Source organism: Balaenoptera ricei, chromosome 1 (genome assembly GCF_028023285.1).
Source record: "Balaenoptera ricei isolate mBalRic1 chromosome 1, mBalRic1.hap2, whole genome shotgun sequence".
In the NCBI taxonomy this organism is placed as follows: domain Eukaryota; kingdom Metazoa; phylum Chordata; class Mammalia; order Artiodactyla; family Balaenopteridae; genus Balaenoptera; species Balaenoptera ricei.
Window position 1 is genome coordinate 37,055,635 of NC_082639.1, and position 19,366 is coordinate 37,075,000.

The following is a 19,366-nucleotide window of genomic DNA, read 5'->3' on the forward strand; positions in this document are numbered from 1 at the left end:
CCTGAAATTAATGCCACCTCCCTCAGCTGGGAGGCTGTGAGATAAGCCTTTGAGATACCCAGGCAGCACTTGGGAGAGGAGGCCTAAAGAGAGCAAGGAGCTTCCTGAGGCCTGACCACAGTCATCCTAGGTTCCTGCTCACCTCCTGGACCACAGTGGCCATGCATGAGGTGAGGATGGGAGTAATGTTAGACAACTCCACAATCAGGACAGACCCTGAGAAGGCATCCATGTTCTTCACCAGGCAAAATAAAATGCTGAAGGGGAAATTCACACTATTCTCTTTCCAGTATGAGAAAACTGAAAACGTTATGGGTATGCAGTGTTTTAGCTCTGGACCCATTAGGAAGGCACAGATAGTGTGTCTATCTGTGATTCTCCAGAATGGGCAGAATGCTGGTCGGAGCACTGTGTGTGGTAGTCACACTAACTGAGGGAGGCCTTGCTAGACTGGCTACAATGGAGATGTGAAGGCTAATCCCTCAGTCCCTATCCCTGGGATCTCCTCTATTACCCTTCAGCCAAGGCCATTCAGGCCTGTCTGATGCACAGCCCCTGCTGACACTTCAGAGGATACTTCTCTGGCCTCAGGCTATCCGTGGACTTGCTTTCAGACCAGCCGGACAGACTCTAGCCATAGAATTGAAGAAAGAGAACTTAAAGTCAAATTAAGGAAGCTTTCTATACCTCTAACCCTAAATTGGGGCTAACTTTACCCAGGACTGCCCTGGGCAAACATGGGACTAGCTGTGATTTCTCATAAACTCTCTAGCTTGGATTCCCTTGGATTTAACCAATCCAGGTTGAGGCCAGCTTGAGGTCTGGGGCTGGGACCATATCTACCACATGGTGTGGGTCCTGAAGATTCTTGAGTCAGGTTTTCTTCAGGGATTCAATCCCAATCCCAGTGTTCCCTTCCTCCTGTGCCTGCTACACAATAAAGAGCTCCTGCACACGTTCGGCCTCTTCATTGTCCCCCTTCTTCACCCCTTGCCTTAACTAAAACCTGGCCTGCCTTCAGGGCACTGCTTTCCCTTCAATAGAAGCTACTCATTCTTCATATCTCACAAACCTCAGGATTAAAAGGGTGGATTGGCAAGACTCCTCATGCTCTAATGCTGTTTTCCAGACACTTCTCTCTCATGGGCATTCCTTCCTTGATGCTTTGCCATCTGGCTACTCTATACTCTGCTCCTTTGCCTCCTTAAGAAAGCTTCCTCTGTGTGCCTATGTTTACGTCATCACAGTAATGATTACACAGTATTTATCTGCTTGTTTATGAAGTGCTGTAGATATCCCCATGCTGAGCAGAACAGGAGAAAGCTGTTCAACCCAGAGGCCAGAAGTTAAGCCTTCTTGGAGATCTTGGCCTTTCTTTGGAGCCACAGAGGCTCTGCCTCTATGGACCAGACCCCTCACTCCCCCTTTTGCTGTACTTGGGTACCCCAATGGTTTCTCCTGACATGCCAGGTCTTGTTCAACCTTAGGAATGAGAGGGATTCTGAACAACTCACTGTGTATCTAATGAAGAAATAAGACAAAAGGCTCAGTCTGTTCCTGGGACAGGAACTCCCACGATTTCTCTTCTAAACCCATCCTCTCACCTGTCTGTTGGCTTCCATGTAGAGTCCTAGGGTGCTCACTCGAGAGCAGAGCCCCTCTTTCATGATGTGGACGTAACAGCGCACCTGTGACCTGGACAAATCTTCCCAGCTGTCTCCTCGACAGGCATTCCAGCAGGCATCATAGGGAGCAAAGGTCAGCGTATTGGCTTCTTTTATAAAACTGTAAATATCTTCAGAACAAATACCCAAACCGAGCAAGTACATGAGAGACATGACAGAGAGGATACAGAATCAGTCAAGTTTTGAAAGAGGGCACAGCTCAAACCTCTTCCCCCGCAATGCACCCATGCAGCATGGACCCTGGGGAAATCCCACTAAAACCTGAAAGACTAAGTCAAATTAAAAAAGGCAATGTAAAAAAAAAAAAAAAAGAGGCAATGTGCTTTCCTGTACATTTGAAATACTGTATGATATAAAAATGCTTTAAAAAGAGGTCCTATAAGCAAGTTTGACTTACAATCAAGCATTACTAGGGAAAATAAAATAAATTACTCTTGTACACCATGGGGTAGCAGAAGCAACTGTCCAGGCTTTGGTGACCAGCCATGTTGGCTTTGTGCTGCTAGCTTCCATTATCGTATCAGATAGTTGTGCTATGAGAGAAATAGCACAGGACTTGGGCCTCAGTTTTTCAACTCGTACAACAATCATTTGAATCTTTTATTTTATGGTAAGAAAACTGGGGCTCAGAAGACTAAATAACCTGCCTTAGGTCATAGAGCTAATAAATGGCAGAGTAAAATTTCAAACCCAGGTCTGAGATGCTAAGCCCTGATATCTTAACCATCATGCTATACTGTTTCCATTTATCCCTTTGATAAGTACATTTTTTGGAACATCTACTATGAGCCCAGGACTGGGCCAGGGACCAGGCAAGGATATGAGAGCAAACAAGACTGACCTCGTCCCTACATCCTGGAAGGGAGATAGTCTGTTGGCTCTGGTTGGACTGTCATTATACAGCCTTTCACCTTTCTTCCCTTGACAGGAGAGGCTGAGTTTAGTCAGGAGTGGGGCTCCCAGAGCCTAGAGAATAGGGGAACTGAGAAGTGGTGCGCAGAGTTCAAAGTCAAAAAGGTCTAGAGAGGAACACAGCTAAACCACAGCTGTTAACCAGAGAATGGACCAGAGGCATGATTAGCCTGTCCCTGAAGAGCACAGTGACAGGATTTGCTTGAGCAAGCCCACCCAGAGCTCAGGGAGTGGCGTCAGCTAGCCTGTCCTAACTGTTGGCTAGATGAAAACCTGCTGCCTTGAGACAGGCATCTTGGGCTGGGCTAAGTTGCCCAGCCACTCTTCCAAAGATATTGTTACCCCTACCTTACTGCACCAACTCAAGCACTGACCTAAGGACTTCAGCTCCTTTTTCTTTAGATCCTCTTCTTTTTCTTCTTGTCCTTGTTGTGATGAAGCTGAGGAGAACTGTTTTCTTACTAGGTATGGAATCAGTTCACTCCGGATGGAAGTGATTGACCTAGGAAGAAAGAGTGGTCAAATATGAGAAATCTGACTATCTGGATGCAATCAGAATCAAAAACTGTGCATCCAAGGAAAAGCCAAATTCCTTCCTGTCATGCCACCTTGGGACGGATAGAGATTAGAAATGACAAGGATTTGGCAGTTCTGGAGAAGCAGAGGATCTACATTCTCTATCAGCTTCAGGCTGGAGGTGGGAGGGTAGTGTACTGAATCTGAGACGCCCTTTCCCTGATCCATGCAGAAAATAGTCTTTTACAAGACTTATCTACAAAGTGTGTGCCTGCATGTTTGTATGTGTGTGCACGTGTGTGTATCTTAACATGGTGCTTTGACTATTAACTGGCAATAACCCATGAGAAGGTAGAATGCTCTGGCCTTTTGAAAAAAAGTTATTTAAAAAAACATAAATCATTTTCTATAAAGGTCTTGCATACTTTCTGTAAGATTAATCCGGAGTATCTTAGTTTTTTTGTTGTTATAAATGGTGTCTTTTAAACAATTATTTTCTTCTTGTTGGTCAACAGAAACTCAATTCACTGTATTTTGATCTTGTAGCCAAGACTGATAAACAATCTTAATACTAATAATTTATCTGTAGATTCTGGCAGTCATACCAACTATGTAAACAATTTTCTTTCTTCCTTTCTAATCCTTATTTTTCATTATCTTACCATATTGGCTAAGACCTCCAATATACTAACGCTGAACAGAAGCACTAATAGTCATCCTTTTTTTTTTTTTAACTTCATAACTCCATTCATTTTATTCACTTGACCGCTGCATGAACAGATACACCTGAAATTTAAAACAAGAGCTTATACAGAGACCTGTTCTTTCTATAGGCATTAGCTCAGAATATATGTGGGTAAGATGACATAGAAAAAAGTTTAAATGTGAAATGTGAATTTAGGGCTGAGTTAAGGAGGTGCATACTCAGTCTCATATCTGGACATGCTTCAGACACCTCCTTAATGTCTATCTCCAAGACTGAAATGACTCCCTACCTCTTTGAAGACAACAGACCATTCTGTCATCTCTTCATTGATGACCAGGCCTTGACCATATGGAATATTGGTGACAAACTCTCCTACTTTAACCAGCAGCCCAAGACCAGCAGGAAAATTCATAGCATTCTGGATATCCTATCATGTCACACGGTTCTGTTTTTCATCTAAGGATATGTGGTGTCCAGCACTGTTGGTAAATTGGATTTTCCTCAGAAACGGATGCAGCTCCAGACGCCATCAGGTGATCAATGCAGGTCCTGCTTCTGGAGGGCATTTACCTTTCTTCACCATCTCTGTTTTCAGATACCAGAGGAACTGCTCGCCTTTCAAATCATCAGATACAAATAGCGCCACCCAGGTCCAGCCAACATGCAGCAATAACCACATCATTCCTTGAGCCAGGGAGCTGTCCGTGGTGGCCATCTGATAGAGAGATGGGAACTGGTCTTTATCACTCAGGATGGGATCAAAAGGACCGTACGTGACCTGTGGGCTTCTGTAGAGCTCCGGAACTGTTCCAATCTCGGCTGAAAATTCCAACGCGGTTCCTGTAACAATGGCCACAGATTTTCTCTGTCCCTGGCAGTTGTAGTTAGGGAAAGTCTGATTTCCTCCAGAGGGCCAAAACAGGGCACTTTCCAAGGTCCTTGGGTCACTGGGAAAGGCATTGTAGAGGATGAAACCCAAGGACAGATTGGGGAGCAGATGGGAGTCCTTACTGATTTCCTCAATGGCAACGAGAAATGCCAGCATGTATTGGTAGTTCTTCCAAAGCCACCTGGTCACACAGAAATCCACGGGTCAGTGAGGACAGGTGAAACTTGAGGCTGGTTTCAACTCAAACTTGAACTCCAGAGATAACTTGTCTTTAAGTTCATCCACGGCTTTGAAGACTGTAAGACCCTAGAGCAGGTTTCCAAACCCGGGCACTATTGATAATGCTTTGTCACGGGTGCTGCTCAGTGCAGTGTAGGCCGTCCAGCAGCATCCGCGGCCTCCACACACTAGATGCCACTAGCAGCCCCTCCCATTTGTAACAACAGAAACAATGCCTCCACACGTGACTAAAAGTTCCCTGGGGGCAAAGTCACACCGGGGAAAGGATGGGGAGAGGGGGAACTCTGAGGAGGGGACAGCGGCGCCCAGAGCTAGGAGGAAACGGAGGCTCCGGGCCAACCAGTGGGGTGAGCCTGAGGCCCCAGAGTTGGAAACGCGGCTCGTGGGAAAGGGGGAGGAATGCTGGAGCCTGTGATGGGGGTTCCCCAGACCCATGCCCCTCCCTAGACTCCTACGGGAGCCCCGGGACTGTCCGCCGCTCACAGAGTCCTGACCCTCGCACTGAGGCCGAACGTACCATGTGAACCCAGCCCCTGCGGAGAAAACTTTACACAGCGCAGTGAGCCACCCCCCAAGTCCCTCAGTCAACCTTAGTTATTCTTGATTTTAAAGGGAATTTTTCTATTTTATCATTTAGACTGATGATTGTTACAGTTTTTTTTCCCTATCATCAAAGCCACCATTTATTGACTGTCCTCTATGTGTAGATATTGGGCTTCATGCTTTATAGCCAATACCTGGCACATGTTATTGGTTTTATAAATACCCTTTATCAGGTTAAGGAACTTCTCTTTTATTCCTAACTTGCTAAGAGCTTTCATCAATGAATGGGTACTGACTTTTACTAAAAACATTTTTTTCTTGCATCTATGGAGCTCACTGTATTTTTTTTCTCCTTTATTCTGTTATGGTAATGGATTAAAACATTTTCCGACACTAACAGGTTGAATAACACCTTTCAAAGACTATATACACAATTTCTACTCTATACTCCCTCACAGTAGAGGAATTACAGGTGATTCTTCTATTTTTATGCAAATTATAAAATTTTACAACTTTAGGCTCTTCTTTAAGTTTCTTGTCTTTCATTTTCTCATAGCTTCTACGGTACTACTCTCCTGGCTTGATTCAGACTCTGCAAATTTAAAATTCATTCTGATGACTAAGTATTTCCCACACAGATTTCAACTTCCCTTCTACTTAAGAGTGGGCTCCCTCACATTATAACAGTTGTACTTATTTACCAATGGCTATCAAAGAATTTCCACAACAAAGCTAACTTCAATTTACTTTCATGAAATCAGATCAGTCTAGGACAGCACTTACAGAAAGAAAATCAGACCAAAGATCAATGTGTAGAAGAACCTCCAGAAGGCAAAAACATTCCTGTACTACATCACTCAGATACAAGCAGTAAGCAACCTTGGTCAAGAGCTTCGGAGCTCTCTTTCATTTGGCCTCGTTGGGTCCCTGGAGGCATGGTGCTTCCTCATGGGTATCGAGTCAGGATGTTGGGTCTAAATGACCAAGAATCTGTAATGGGGAAGAAGGAACCTGATCCTTAGTGCAGTGAGTATGCTTCTGATTTATACTTAGCAAAGGAAATGAAAGACTATCAAATGATTTTTAGTTTTCTCTCTCATACTGTGAACTTGTTAGAATTTTGAATCACTAGTTAATTAATTTAGCATTTAATAAGACTGTAGTAATATGCCAGTCACTGTTCTGTGCCTTGGAAATATACTGTTTCTGCCCTCAAAGAATTCATAATCCAGTGGAAAGTAGCTTGATTATGGATTTAAGGAGAAGAGTAGGAGATGAGGTTGATTAAGGAGGCAATGGAGCCAGATCATGAAAGCCTTCTGTGGCAGTCTAGACAGTTTGGACTGAGACAAGCCAGTGGTAGTTTTTAAGCAGGAAAGTGACATGATCAGTTTTATTTCTTAGTAAGGTAATTCTGATAGCAGTGAAAATAGGCTTGGAATAAGGAGAATGAACACAGAGAGACCAGTTACAAGACTCTGAAAGATGAGATAATGTGGCCTGAGAGAGGGGTTAATGTATAAGCAGCCCAGAAACCTGACAGCTGCTTCATACTTCCCACCCTCTCTCCCAGCCCCTATTCAATGAAGCTCTGCAGGCTGACACAGGACCACACAGATGGAGTGTAGGTAGGAAGGCAAGACAGAGGTGGAGGCTGAGGAGGGTAAGCAAAATTAGGAACCCTGGAGCTACACAGTTCATGGTTTTTGTCATTTTTAAAAGATCAAGTCAAACATCTTTGAAGAATTCTGTGTAAGCTGGAAGCTCTTGTATTGAATTTCAACGTCCTTTTTCTTCTGATCCTTTGATGGAGATTAAAAATTTCCATATAAATTCAAAGAATGAAATAACACTCACTCTTAGCTTTTTTCTCCCCTTTAAATGCTCCAAACCAGTGTGGGTAGAAAATGTTCCTTGGCCCCCTCTGGTGGAAAACAAGTCAGTTCCCTTTGAAGAAATGACAAAGCATGGACAGCTGTGGGATTTTTGAGCCATGATATTTACACTATAGGACAAACAGAACTGTCACTGCAAGAGGCAAGCAAACAAGCCTTGGCACACAGCCCTTTTAGGCAGAACCCTTTAAGGAGACCAGACAAGGATCTGAGGAGAGGACCTGAGGCAGTCCTGCCAGGTCCCACCTGCTTCTGCTGGGGCTCAGCAATCAGGTCAATTCTCATAATGCGGTTGGCCTAGCAGCACAATGGAGGACAAAATTACTCTTCCTGCATTGTACTCAAACTAGAGGTAGCTCAAAGCTGTGCCAAGAAGTGGGACAGGCCACTGTGACCCACTGTGAGCATCCTGACCTTGGGGCTGAAGATTAGCAGCTGGATCCACTGCCCTGGGCCCCGGCAACCTCACTTTTTCCCTTCCCTCTCATACACAGCCTTCCCAGAAACACCTGCCTCATGTCATAAAATTATAAGCTCCTAAGAAATAAGAAATCACAAAGGAGAACAACAGATTTGACTATCAGATGCAAACAAATAACTCCACCAAATAAAAAAGAAAAAATAATTGTTACATACAGGACAAAAGATTAACATTTTTAATAGGTAAATAGATATAAATGTTCAAAAATATATAAAAATATTTTTAAGAAATAAATATTAAAAAAAGATGCAATTTCTCTCACAAATTAGCAGATTTAAAATAATTCTCATTAGTGATAAGGGTACTTCTCATACAATGTATAAACTGGTAAAATCTTTTCTGAAAAGTAATTGGCAATACATAACAAAGGTCTTGAAGACATTCTTATTATTTTATCCTATAATTCTATTTCTATAAATCTATCTTAAGGAAAATACATCATGCTCAATAAATATTTGCTGAATAAACAAAATAATCAGATAATAAAAAAGGATCTTTGCACAAAAAGGTATTCTTCTTAATGTCAAAAAATAGAGAACGACCAAATATCCAACAATGGAAGAACAATCACACACATATGTAATAGAATAGCATATAGGCAAAACTCTGATCGTAAAGAATTTTCTAATGACACAGCAAAATGCTCATGAAATAATACTGAATAAAGAAAGCAGAAAGCAGAGAGGGCAGACAGCAGAAGCAAGAAGAACTACAATCCTGCAGCCTGTGGAACAAAAACCACATTCACAGAAAGATAGACAAGATGAAAAGGCAGAGGGCTATGTACCAGATGAAGGAACAAGATAGAACCCCAGAAAAACAACTAAATGAAGTGGAGGTAGGCAACCTTCCAGAAAAAGAATTCAGAATAATGATAGTGAAGATGATCCAGGACCTCGGAGAAAGAATGGAGGCAAAGATTGAGAAGATGCAAGAAATGTTTAACAAAGACCTAGAAGAGTTAAAGAACAAACAAACAGAGATGAACAATACAATAACTGAAATGAAAAATACACTAGAAGGAATCAATAGCAGAATAACTGAGGCAGAAGAACGGATAAGTGACCTGGAAGACAGAATGGTGGAATTCACTGCCGCGGAACAGAATAAAGAAAAAAGAATGAAAAGAAATGAAGACAGCCCAAGAGACCTCTGGGACAACATTAAGTGCAACAACATTCGCATTATAGGGGTCCCAGAAGGAGAAGAGAGAGAGAAAGGACCGGAGAAAATATGTGAAGAGATTATAGTCAAAAACTTTCCTAACACGGGAAAGGAAATAGCCACCCAAGTCCAGGAAGCGCAGAGAGTCCCATGCAGGATAAACCCAAGGAGAAACATGCTGAGTCACATAGTAATCAAATTGACAAAAATTAAAGAAAACTTATTGAAAGCAACAAGGGAAAAACGACAAATAACATACAAGGGAACTCCCATAAGGTTAACAGCTGATTTCTCAGCTGAAACTCTACAAGCCAGAAGGGAGTGGCATGATATACTTAAAGTGATGAAAGGGAAGAATCTACGACCAAGATTACTTTACCCGGCAAGAATCTCATTCAGATTCGATGGAGAAATCAAAAGCTCTACAGACAAGCAAAAGCTAAGAGAATTCAGCGCCACCAAACCAGCTCTACAACAAATGCTAAAGGAACTTCACTAAGTGGGAAACACAAGAGAAGGAAACGACCTACAAAACCAAAGCCAAAACAATTAAGAAAATGGTAATAGGAACATACATATCAATATTTACCTTAAACATGAATGGATTAAAAGCTCCAACCAGAACACACAGGCTTGCTGAATGGATACAAAAACAAGACAAATATATATGCTATCTACAAGAGACCCACTTCAGACCTAGGGACGCATACAGACTGAAAGTGAGGGGATGGAAAAAGATATTCCATGCAAATGGAAATCAAAAGAAAGCTGGAGTAGCAATACTCATATCAGATAAAATAGACTTTAAAATAAAGAATGTTACAAGAGACAAGGAAGGAAACTACATAATGATCAAGGGATCAATCCAAGAAAAAGATATAACAATTTTAAATATATATGCACCCAACACAGGAGCACCTCAATACATAAGGCAACTGCTAACAGCTATAAAAGAGGAAATCGACAGTAACACAATAATAGTGGGGGACTTTAACACCTCACTTACACCAATGGACAGATCATCCAGACAGAAAATTAGTAAGGAAACACAAGCTTTAAATGACACAAGAGACCAGATAGATTTAGTTGATATTTATAAGATGTTCCATCCAAAAACAGCAGATTACACTTTCTTCTCAAGTGCACATGGAACATTCTCCAGGATAGATCATATCTTGGGTCACAAATCAAACCTCAGTAAATTTAAGAAAATTGAAATCATATCAAGCATCTTTTCTGACCACAATGCTATGAGATTAGAAATCAATTACAGGGAAAAAAACGTAAAAAACACAAACACATGGAGGCTAACCAATACGTTACTAAATAACCAAAAGATCACTGAAGAAATCAAAGAGGAAATCAAAAAATACCTAGAGACAAATGACAATGAAAACACGCCAATCCAAAACCTATGGGATGCAGCAAAAGCAGTGCTAAGAGGGAAGTTTATAGCAATACAAGCCTACCTCAAGAAACAGGAAACATCTCGAATAAACAATCTAACCTTACACCTAAAGGAACCAGAGAAAGAAGAACAAACAAAACCCAAAGTTAGTAGAAGGAAAGAAATCATAAAGATCTGAGCAGAAATAAATGAAAAAGAAATGTAGGAAACAATAGCAAAGATCAATAAAACTAAAAGCTGGTTCTTTGAGAAGATAAATAAAATTGGTAAACCACTAGCCAGACTCATCAAGAATGAAAGGGAGAAGACTTAAATTAATAGAGTTAGAAATGAAAAAGGAGAAGTAACAACTGACACTGCAGAAGTACAAAGGATCATGAGAGATTACTACAAGCAACAATATGCCAATAAAATGGACAACCTGGAAGAAATGGACAAATTCTTAGAAAAGCACAACCTTCCTAGACTGAACCAGGAAGAAACAGAAGATATGAACAGACCAATCACAAGCACTGAAATTGAGAATGTCATTAAAAATCTTCCAACAAACAAAAGCCCAGGACCAGATGGCTTCACAGGCGAATTCTATCAAACATTTAGAGAAGAGCTAACACCTATCCTTCTCAAACTCTTCCAAAAAATTGCAGAGGAAGGAACACTCCCAAACTCATTCTATGAGGCCACCATCACCCTGATACCAAAACCAGACAAAAATACTGCAAAAAAAAAATAAAATTACAGACCAATATCACTGATGAATATAGATGCAAAAATCCTCAACAAAATTCTACCAAACAGAATCCAAGAATGCTTTAAAAGGATCATACACCATGATCAAGTGGGATTTATCCCAGGGATGCAAGGATTCTTCAATATACGCAAATCAATCAATGTGATACACCATATTAACAAATTGAAGAAGAAAAACTATATGATCATCTCAATAGATGCAGAAAAAGCTTTTGACAAAATTCAACACCCATTTATGATAAAAACTCTCCAGAAAGTGGGCATAGAGGGAACCTACCTCAACATAATAAAGGCCATATACAACAAACCCACAGCAAACATCATTCTCAGTGGTGAAAAACTGAAAGCATTTCCTCTAAGATCAGGAACAAGACAGGATGTCCACTCTCACCACTATTATTCAACATAGTTTTGGAAACCTAGCCACAGCAATCAGAGAAGAAAAAGAAATACAAATTGGAAAAGTAAAGCAGTCACAGTTTGCAGATGACATGATACTATACACAGAGAATCCTAAAGATGCCACTAGAAAACTACTAGAGCTAATCAATGAATTTGGTAAAGTCGCAGGATACAAAATTAATGCACAGAAATCTCTTGCATTCCTATACACTAATGATGAAAAATCTGAAAGAGAAATTAAGGAAACACTCCCATTTACCACTGCAACAAAAAGAATAAAATACCTAGGAATAAACCTACCTAGGGAGACAAAAGACCTGTATGCAAAAACTATAAGACACTGATGAAAGAAATTAAAGATGATACCAACAGATGGAGAGATATACCATGTTCTTGGATTGGAAGAATCAATATTGTGAAAATGACTATACTACCCAAAGCAATCTACAGATTCAATGCAATCCCTATCAAATTACCAATGGCATTTTTTACAGAACTGGAACAAAAAATCTTAAAATTTGTATGGAGACACAAAAGACCCCAAACAGCCAAAGCAGTCTTGAAGGAAAAAACAGAGCTGGAGGCATCAGACTCCCTGACTTCAGAGTATACTACAAAGCTACAGTAATCAAGACAATACGGTACTGGCCCAAAAACAGAAATATAGATCAATGGAACAGGACAGAAAGCCCAGAGATAAACCCACGCACCTATGGTCAACTAATCTATGACAAAGGAGGCAAAGATATACAATGGAGAAAAGACAGTCTCTTCAATAAGTGGTGTTGGGAAAACTGGACAGCTACATGTAAAGGAATGAAATTAGAACACTCCCTAACACCATACACAAAAATAAACTCAAAATGGATTAAAGACCTAAATGTAAGACCAGACACCATAAAACTCTTAGAGGAAAACATAGGAAGAACACTCTTTGAAATAAATCACAGCAAGATCTTTTTTGATCCACCTCCTAGAGTAATGGAAATAAAAACAAAAATAAACAAATGGGACCTAATGAATCTTAAAAGCTTTTGCACAGCAAAGGAAAACATAAAAAAGACGAAAAGACGACCTTCAGAATGGGAGAAAGTATTTGCAAATGAATCAATGGACAAAGATTTAATCTCCGAAATACATAAACAGCTCATGCAGCTCAATATTAAAAAAACAAACAACCCAATCAAAAAATGGGCAGAAGACCTAAATAGACATTTCTCTAAAGAAGACATACAGATGGCCAATAAGCACATGAAAAGCTGCTCAACATCACTAATTTTTAGAGAAATGCAAATCAAAACTGCAATGAGGTATCACCTCACACCAGTTAGAATGGGCATCATCAGAAAATCTACGAACAACAAATGCTGGAGAGGGTGTGGAGAAAAGGGAACCCTCTTGCACTGTTGGTGGGAATGTAAATTGATACAGCCACTATGGAGAACCGTATGGAGGTTCCTTAAAAAAGAAAAATAGAATTACCATATGATCCAGCAATCCCACTACTGGGCATATACCCAGAGAAAACCATAATTCAAAGACACATGCACCCCAATGTTCACTGAAGCACTATTTACAATAGCCAGGTCATGGAAGCAACCTAAATGCCCATCGACAGATGAATGGATAAAGAAGATGTGGTACATATATACAATGGAATATTACTCAGCCATAAAAAGGAACGAAATTGGGTCATTTGTAGAGACGTGGATGGATCTAGAGACTGTTATACAGAGTGAAGTAAGTCAGAAAGAGAAAAACAAATATCGTATATTAACGTAGATATGTGGAACCTAGAAAAATGGTACAGATGAACCAGTTTGCAGGGCAGAAATAGAGACACAGATGTAGAGAACAAACGTATGGACACCAAGAGGGGAAAGTGACTTGTGGGGGTGGGGATGGTGGTGTGATGAATTGGGAGATTGGGACTAACATGTATACACTAATATGTATAAAATGGATAACTAATAAGAACCTGCTGTATAAAAAAAGTAAATAAAATAAAATTCAAAAATTCAGGAAAAAAAAGCAGAAAGCAGTTATTTCTACAGCACAATCTGAAGTGTGTATATGTATATATAAAAATAAATAAAATGATGGAAAGAAATACACTAAAATGTTCACAATTATCTCACAGTAGCAGAATTATGGGTAGTATTTTAAAAATATTTTTTGAATCTTCCAAATTTCACAATCATAGGCCATTCTTCCCTTACTTTCTGTGGCATCACTCTCTTGATCTGTTCCTATTTCTTTTTTTTTTTTTTTTTTTTAATTAATTAATTTATTTATTTTTGGCTGTGTTGGGTCTTCATTTCTGTGCGAGAGCTTTCTCTAGTTGTGGTGAGCGGGGGCCACTCTTCATCGCAGTGCGCGGGCCTTTCACTGTCGCGGCCTCTCTTGTTGCGGGGCACAGGCTCCAGACGCGCAGGCTCAGTAGTTGTGGCTCACGGGCCTAGTTGCTCCGCGGCATGTGGGATCTTCCCAGGCCAGGGCTCGAACCCATGTCCCCTGCATTGGCAGGCAGATTCTCAACCACTGCGCCACCAGGGAAGCCCTGTTCCTATTTCTGATACCTCTTTGTTTCCCCTGAAATACTTGGTGTTTCTCAGGATTTTTCTTTTTGCCTGTATTTTTCTCATGCTATTCGTCTCCCTGAGATAGATCACTTGGTGGCTTCTTTGCAGCTCATTCCCAAATGTAGACCCATAGCCAAGACCTCTTTTCTTTAGTTTAGTCTCACATTTTCAACTGCCTGATGGACTCTGCCACCATTTAGATGACCCACAGGTACCTTAAAAACAATGTTTAAAACTGAACCCATCATCTTTCTCCCAAACATGCTCCCCCCACCCCAAACACTGATTACCTTGCTTAGTGATATGGAGATTCATTTAGTCACCCAAGCCAGAAATGTGGTAATCATCTTGCTTCCTCCTCCTTCCTCCACTCCTCACATACAACCAGTCACCAAACACTGCTGATTTTATCCGCCAAATCTTTCAAAACTGTCAACTCTCCATCTCTACCGCTACTGCCTAGTCTAAGCCACTGTCATTATTTGCCTGGATTCCTTCAGCTGCTTTTAATTGGTTTCTCTTCCTCCAGTCTTACCTCTTGAAATCTATCCTTTATATTACAGACAGAACACCCTCTCTAAAGCACAATCTGATCATGTCTCTTCTTCCTTCAAACCACCCTCTGTGTTGCAGGCACAGTGATTTTTCTAAAGTATAAATCTGGTCTTATCTTCTTAAATTTATTTAATGCTCAAGATAGTGGTTACTTTTGTGTGTTGGGGGGATAGGTGCTTGAAGGGAGTGTCTGGAAACTGGGTAATGTTCTATTTTTTGACTTGAATAGTAGTTACAAGGGAGTGTTAACTTTGTGAAAATTTATGGAGCCATAAGACTGCTCTCAAATATCATCTCTCCTTGGAAGGCTTTCATAACACTTGCAGGTTTCTGTACTCTCATAGCAAAGACAATTATATGTATTTTTTTTTTAACATCTATAATTGCTTTACAATGGTGTATCAGTTTCTGCTTTATAACAAAGTGAATCAGTTATACATATACATATGTCCCCATATCTCCTCCCTCTTGCATCTCCCTCCCTCCCACCCTCCCTATCCCACCCCTCTAGGTGGTCACAAAGTACCAAGCTGATCTCCCTGTGCTATGCGGCTGCTTCCCACTAGCTATCTATTTTACGTTTGGTAGTGTATATACGTCCATGCCACTCTCTCACTTTGTCCCAGCTTACCCTTCCCCCTCCCCGTATCCTCAAGTCCATTCTCTAGTAGGTCTGTATGTATTGTTTTTGAATCCATATCATGTGCGAGTTCCATGCTAGGAAATTAATATACATATCTCAAATTCTTACAGCAATCCTCATGGTAGGTATTATGGTCCTCATTTTATAAGTGAGGAAATCAAGGCTTAGAAAGGTTAGTTATCTTGCTTAAGGTTAACACAGCTTTTATAACTGGCAGAGCGGAAACTTACTCCACATCTATCTCAAAGCCTATGACTCTTTCCACTATACCATATTAACTAGTATCCCATGTTTTCTGCAACCACAGCACTTTCCACAGGATTTAAAATTTTCTGCTTACTGTCTCTCTACCAGTAAACATTCAGTCAGTGCTAAATAAATATTTATTTGAATAAACGAATGAGTGAATGTGTGAATGATTGAGTGTAATCCCTCTAGGCCAGACAGCTGGCAATAATTTTTCCTTCTGATTTTTGGAGATAGGAAGCAGAGCTTTCCTGATTTGGAAATGTAATGAACTCTAAATACGTTTCTGTATTATTAATATTACTAGCATTAAAAAACCAACAGTTGAAAAAACACATGTTTTAGTTTAGTTCTGCTTAAATCTGTTATTTTTAGCATTTTGCCTTGATCTGTGATCAGGTCCTCCTTGTGGCTGTAAGTTTTCAGGGGAAGTCTTAAAATTATGTCCATGGCAAACGGAAAAATTTGGCTACTTTTGCATTCTGGCTTTTCTGTCTTTGTAAGCAAATCAAAGAGACTTAAAATCCTCTAAACGTCTTCTACTTCAAGTCAGTCCTTCAAAATATTAGTTAGCAAAGAGGTAGAACAGAAAACCTACTTTTATAGGGCCTGGAACTCAAGTCTGGAGAGAATACTAAAGGCTTGGGTTTTCTTGCCTCTTCTCTCAGCAGAGCTGTAATTGGGAAGAAAAGGTGATTGCTGAGTTAACCCTATGCTTTGTTTTCAGTTTTTTTTTTCCTTCAAAGAAAACAGATATAATCTGGAAGAGTAAACAGGGAATTGTTTTAGATTAAAAGGTACTGACTTTAGAACCAAGTATTTGGTATACAGTATTCTGTGATATCCTTTTCCCCTTTTTAACAAAAATACTAAAAGCTTCTATAAGAATAAATTTTCAGTGTTGGTGCATATGTCTTGAGAAAGAAAAACAGGTTCAGATCCTACAGGCTGGAGAGACTGCTTAGGCTTAGGGCAATTCAACTAACATTTTATTCATTTGAATTTATTCACTGAGTACCCAAAATGTGCCAGGCATATTCTAGACAGTGGGGATATGACAGTGAAACAAAACAGGTAAATCCATGCCCTCATATGAAGTTGATGGTTTGGCTGCCTTTATATTTACTGAGCATCTCCTGTGTGTCACAAGATGAATCAGAGTTGGTTTTTGTCCTCAAGGGGTTCAAAAAAGTAGAAAAAACAGACATGCAAATTCAGTTTAATAGGATGCATGTAATAACTGAAGATTATACAAGATCAGAAGAGAGAATGATCTCATGCCTAATGGAGATAAGCACAGAATACTACGATAGCACAGAGCAAGGGTATCTATTCTAAGTGGGGGTGAAGGGGAAAAAAATTGAGAAAAAACTTCCTAAAGGAGTAATACCTAGGTAAGCTTTAATGGATATTTAAGAATTTGTCAGAGAAGGAAGAAAGAAGGCAAGCACACCAGTTAAGCATTATACTTATAGGGAAATTATTTTTAAATCCTCAGCAAACTAAACACATCTTTTCTTCTGGCTTTAGACTTTCTGGTTCCATATGATTCTTCTTCCTAGGAGTGCTTTAATTATAAATATTATGCCAGTTTAAAAGTCTTCTTTAAAAAGGTTATCTTTCCTACCATAATCTGGCCCATGGTCGCCTATGGTAGCTTAGGCAAGGCTCAGCTGGGGGGCTTATATTTAAGTTAACTATAAGTCAATACAATGTGTTGCTAGGCCTTTGTCCCTTTTTCAGCAGCAAGTTATTTCCAGAAGTCCCAGAGATCAAAATGAATGTAACCAAGAAGTCCAGAGGAGACTACCCTAGTTTAATCTTGGTAACACCTACATCTTCAGATGTCAGTACACAGCTACCACATAATAGCTCCAGTTACAGGGTTATGTCAACCACAAATTCTTAGCTTAATTTTGTTCTGTTATTTAAGTAAAGGATACCTCATGCAATCTCTAGGACATCTAAGGACAGGAAACCAAGTACAGCTAAGTCATATGGATACTTGAACTGAACAGTAAGGAACCAAGGTTCCTGCCTATCTCCCATGGTCTCTCATTTCTGTTTCTTTTCTCTGCTTTCCTACACTGACTCACGGGTTTCTAGCCAGTCTATAACGTCATCTCGCATGTGGCTTTAATTATCACCCTGATTCTGACCTTGTAACATGGCTGCCTATCCCCAATTCCTGACTTTAGTTTGTGGGGGCCATCTGTACTCCTCTGCATCCCTGTGTAGCTAAGACTAGGAAGCTGTGACTACTCTCTTATCCCCCCGGGTATGTGTGCACGTGTGTGTGTCTGTAACACAGAGACATCTGATATATGTGGTAGATGTTGCTAGCAATCAACTCATCAACAGTGGCCGATTTTGTTGGGGTGCTGACTGTATGACACTGAGCAAATGACTTTAAGCCTCATTTCCCTCTTCTATAAATATGAAGATAATACCTAAATAAGAGAACTATTTTAAGGACTGAATGAAGTGTGAAAAGTACCCAGAATAGTATCTGGTGCATGGTTGGTGCTCTGAAGGCCAAACCCTAAGACTGTATGTCCTGCACAGATGGATTGGGTTCAAACACTACAAGAGGTTAATTATAACTCTGGGTTTTTCTGAACAGGAAGGAAGTATTCAGTTTAATTCTTCCTTTTAAGAAGATTAATTTCCTCTAGGTCTCTTAAACAGCTAGCAGGTCTAGCAAGTTAGGAAAAGGGAGAGAAAGACAATTTTTTCTGGGTTTCTGTGGTAAAGGAAACCAGGACTAATTCTGGTATGAACTGCCTGTCTCTCCGGGCTTCAGCTCAGAGACCCAGCATATTGCTTCAGTTCTCTACAGGACCGGTCTCCTTTTGGAGCAACTCCTGCTAAGCCAAACAAAAAGTTCCTAAGAGGCGAGCTTCCTTAGGCTTAGATCAGATAACACTGTAAAAGAGGAGAAACTTTTAGCTCACCACCCAGCATCAAGAGCATCACAGTAACAATACTCAGTCTAAGCTCTGCTCTGGCTCTGGACATAAAATCCAAGACATTTTTGCATTAAAATTTTCAAGACAGTCTTTGGAACATCCGTCTGTCATACTGCATTCAGAAATAGATAAAAAGACCTTCTAAAGCATATATATGCATATCTTTTTATTTCTTTAAAGCAAAAAATAGAATCATATTACACTGAAAATACATGCTAATACTGCAACTTGCTTTTTTTAGTAAATATATCTTGGAAATCTTTCCGTATCACCACACAGAGTTATACTTCATTCTTTTTAACAGTTGCACAATAATATAATTAATTACCCTGTTTAAATTGTTATAACTTTTCCCTGTTATGAAGGATGTTGCAAAGAACATTTTGCAATGAATATTTCCATACTCTTAAGTAAATATTTCTGTGGGATAGATTCTTCGGGAAAGAACTGCTTAGTCAAAGAGTATACAATTTTAAGTTTTGATAGGTATCATCAACTACCCTACAAAAAGTTTATGTAAAACAGTATAAGAGAATTTCCCCACAGCTTTACTAGCTTCATCACAAAATTTAAAAATCTTTGCCATACAATAAAGACAGTATTCTAAAACTGTTTAACATGCATTTTTATTTATAAGAGTAGGCATCTTTTCATATGTGTACTAGCTTTTTCTATGAACCAACTACCTATAACTTTTACCCATTTTTCTATTGAGTCATTACTCTTTTCTTTATTGATTTTAAAGTGCTCTTTGTAATGTGAGGAAACTAGTGTTTGGGC

At 39.9% G+C, this 19,366-nt stretch overlaps 1 protein-coding gene across 2 annotated transcripts in view; it reads right to left on the reverse strand.

Moving 5' to 3' along the window:
• The window catches only part of EIF2B3 (eukaryotic translation initiation factor 2B subunit gamma), a 153,745-nt gene that overhangs the window by 23,623 nt on the left and 110,756 nt on the right, over positions 1 to 19,366 (reverse strand). For both annotated transcript variants that reach the window (XM_059897914.1, XM_059897904.1), the window contains 2 exons: positions 2,972 to 3,099; positions 1,605 to 1,795 (listed from right to left, as the gene is read on the reverse strand). In XM_059897914.1, the coding sequence (XP_059753897.1) occupies positions 1,605 to 1,795; positions 2,972 to 3,099 (319 nt within the window). The remainder of the gene's footprint in view (positions 1 to 1,604; positions 1,796 to 2,971; positions 3,100 to 19,366) is intronic.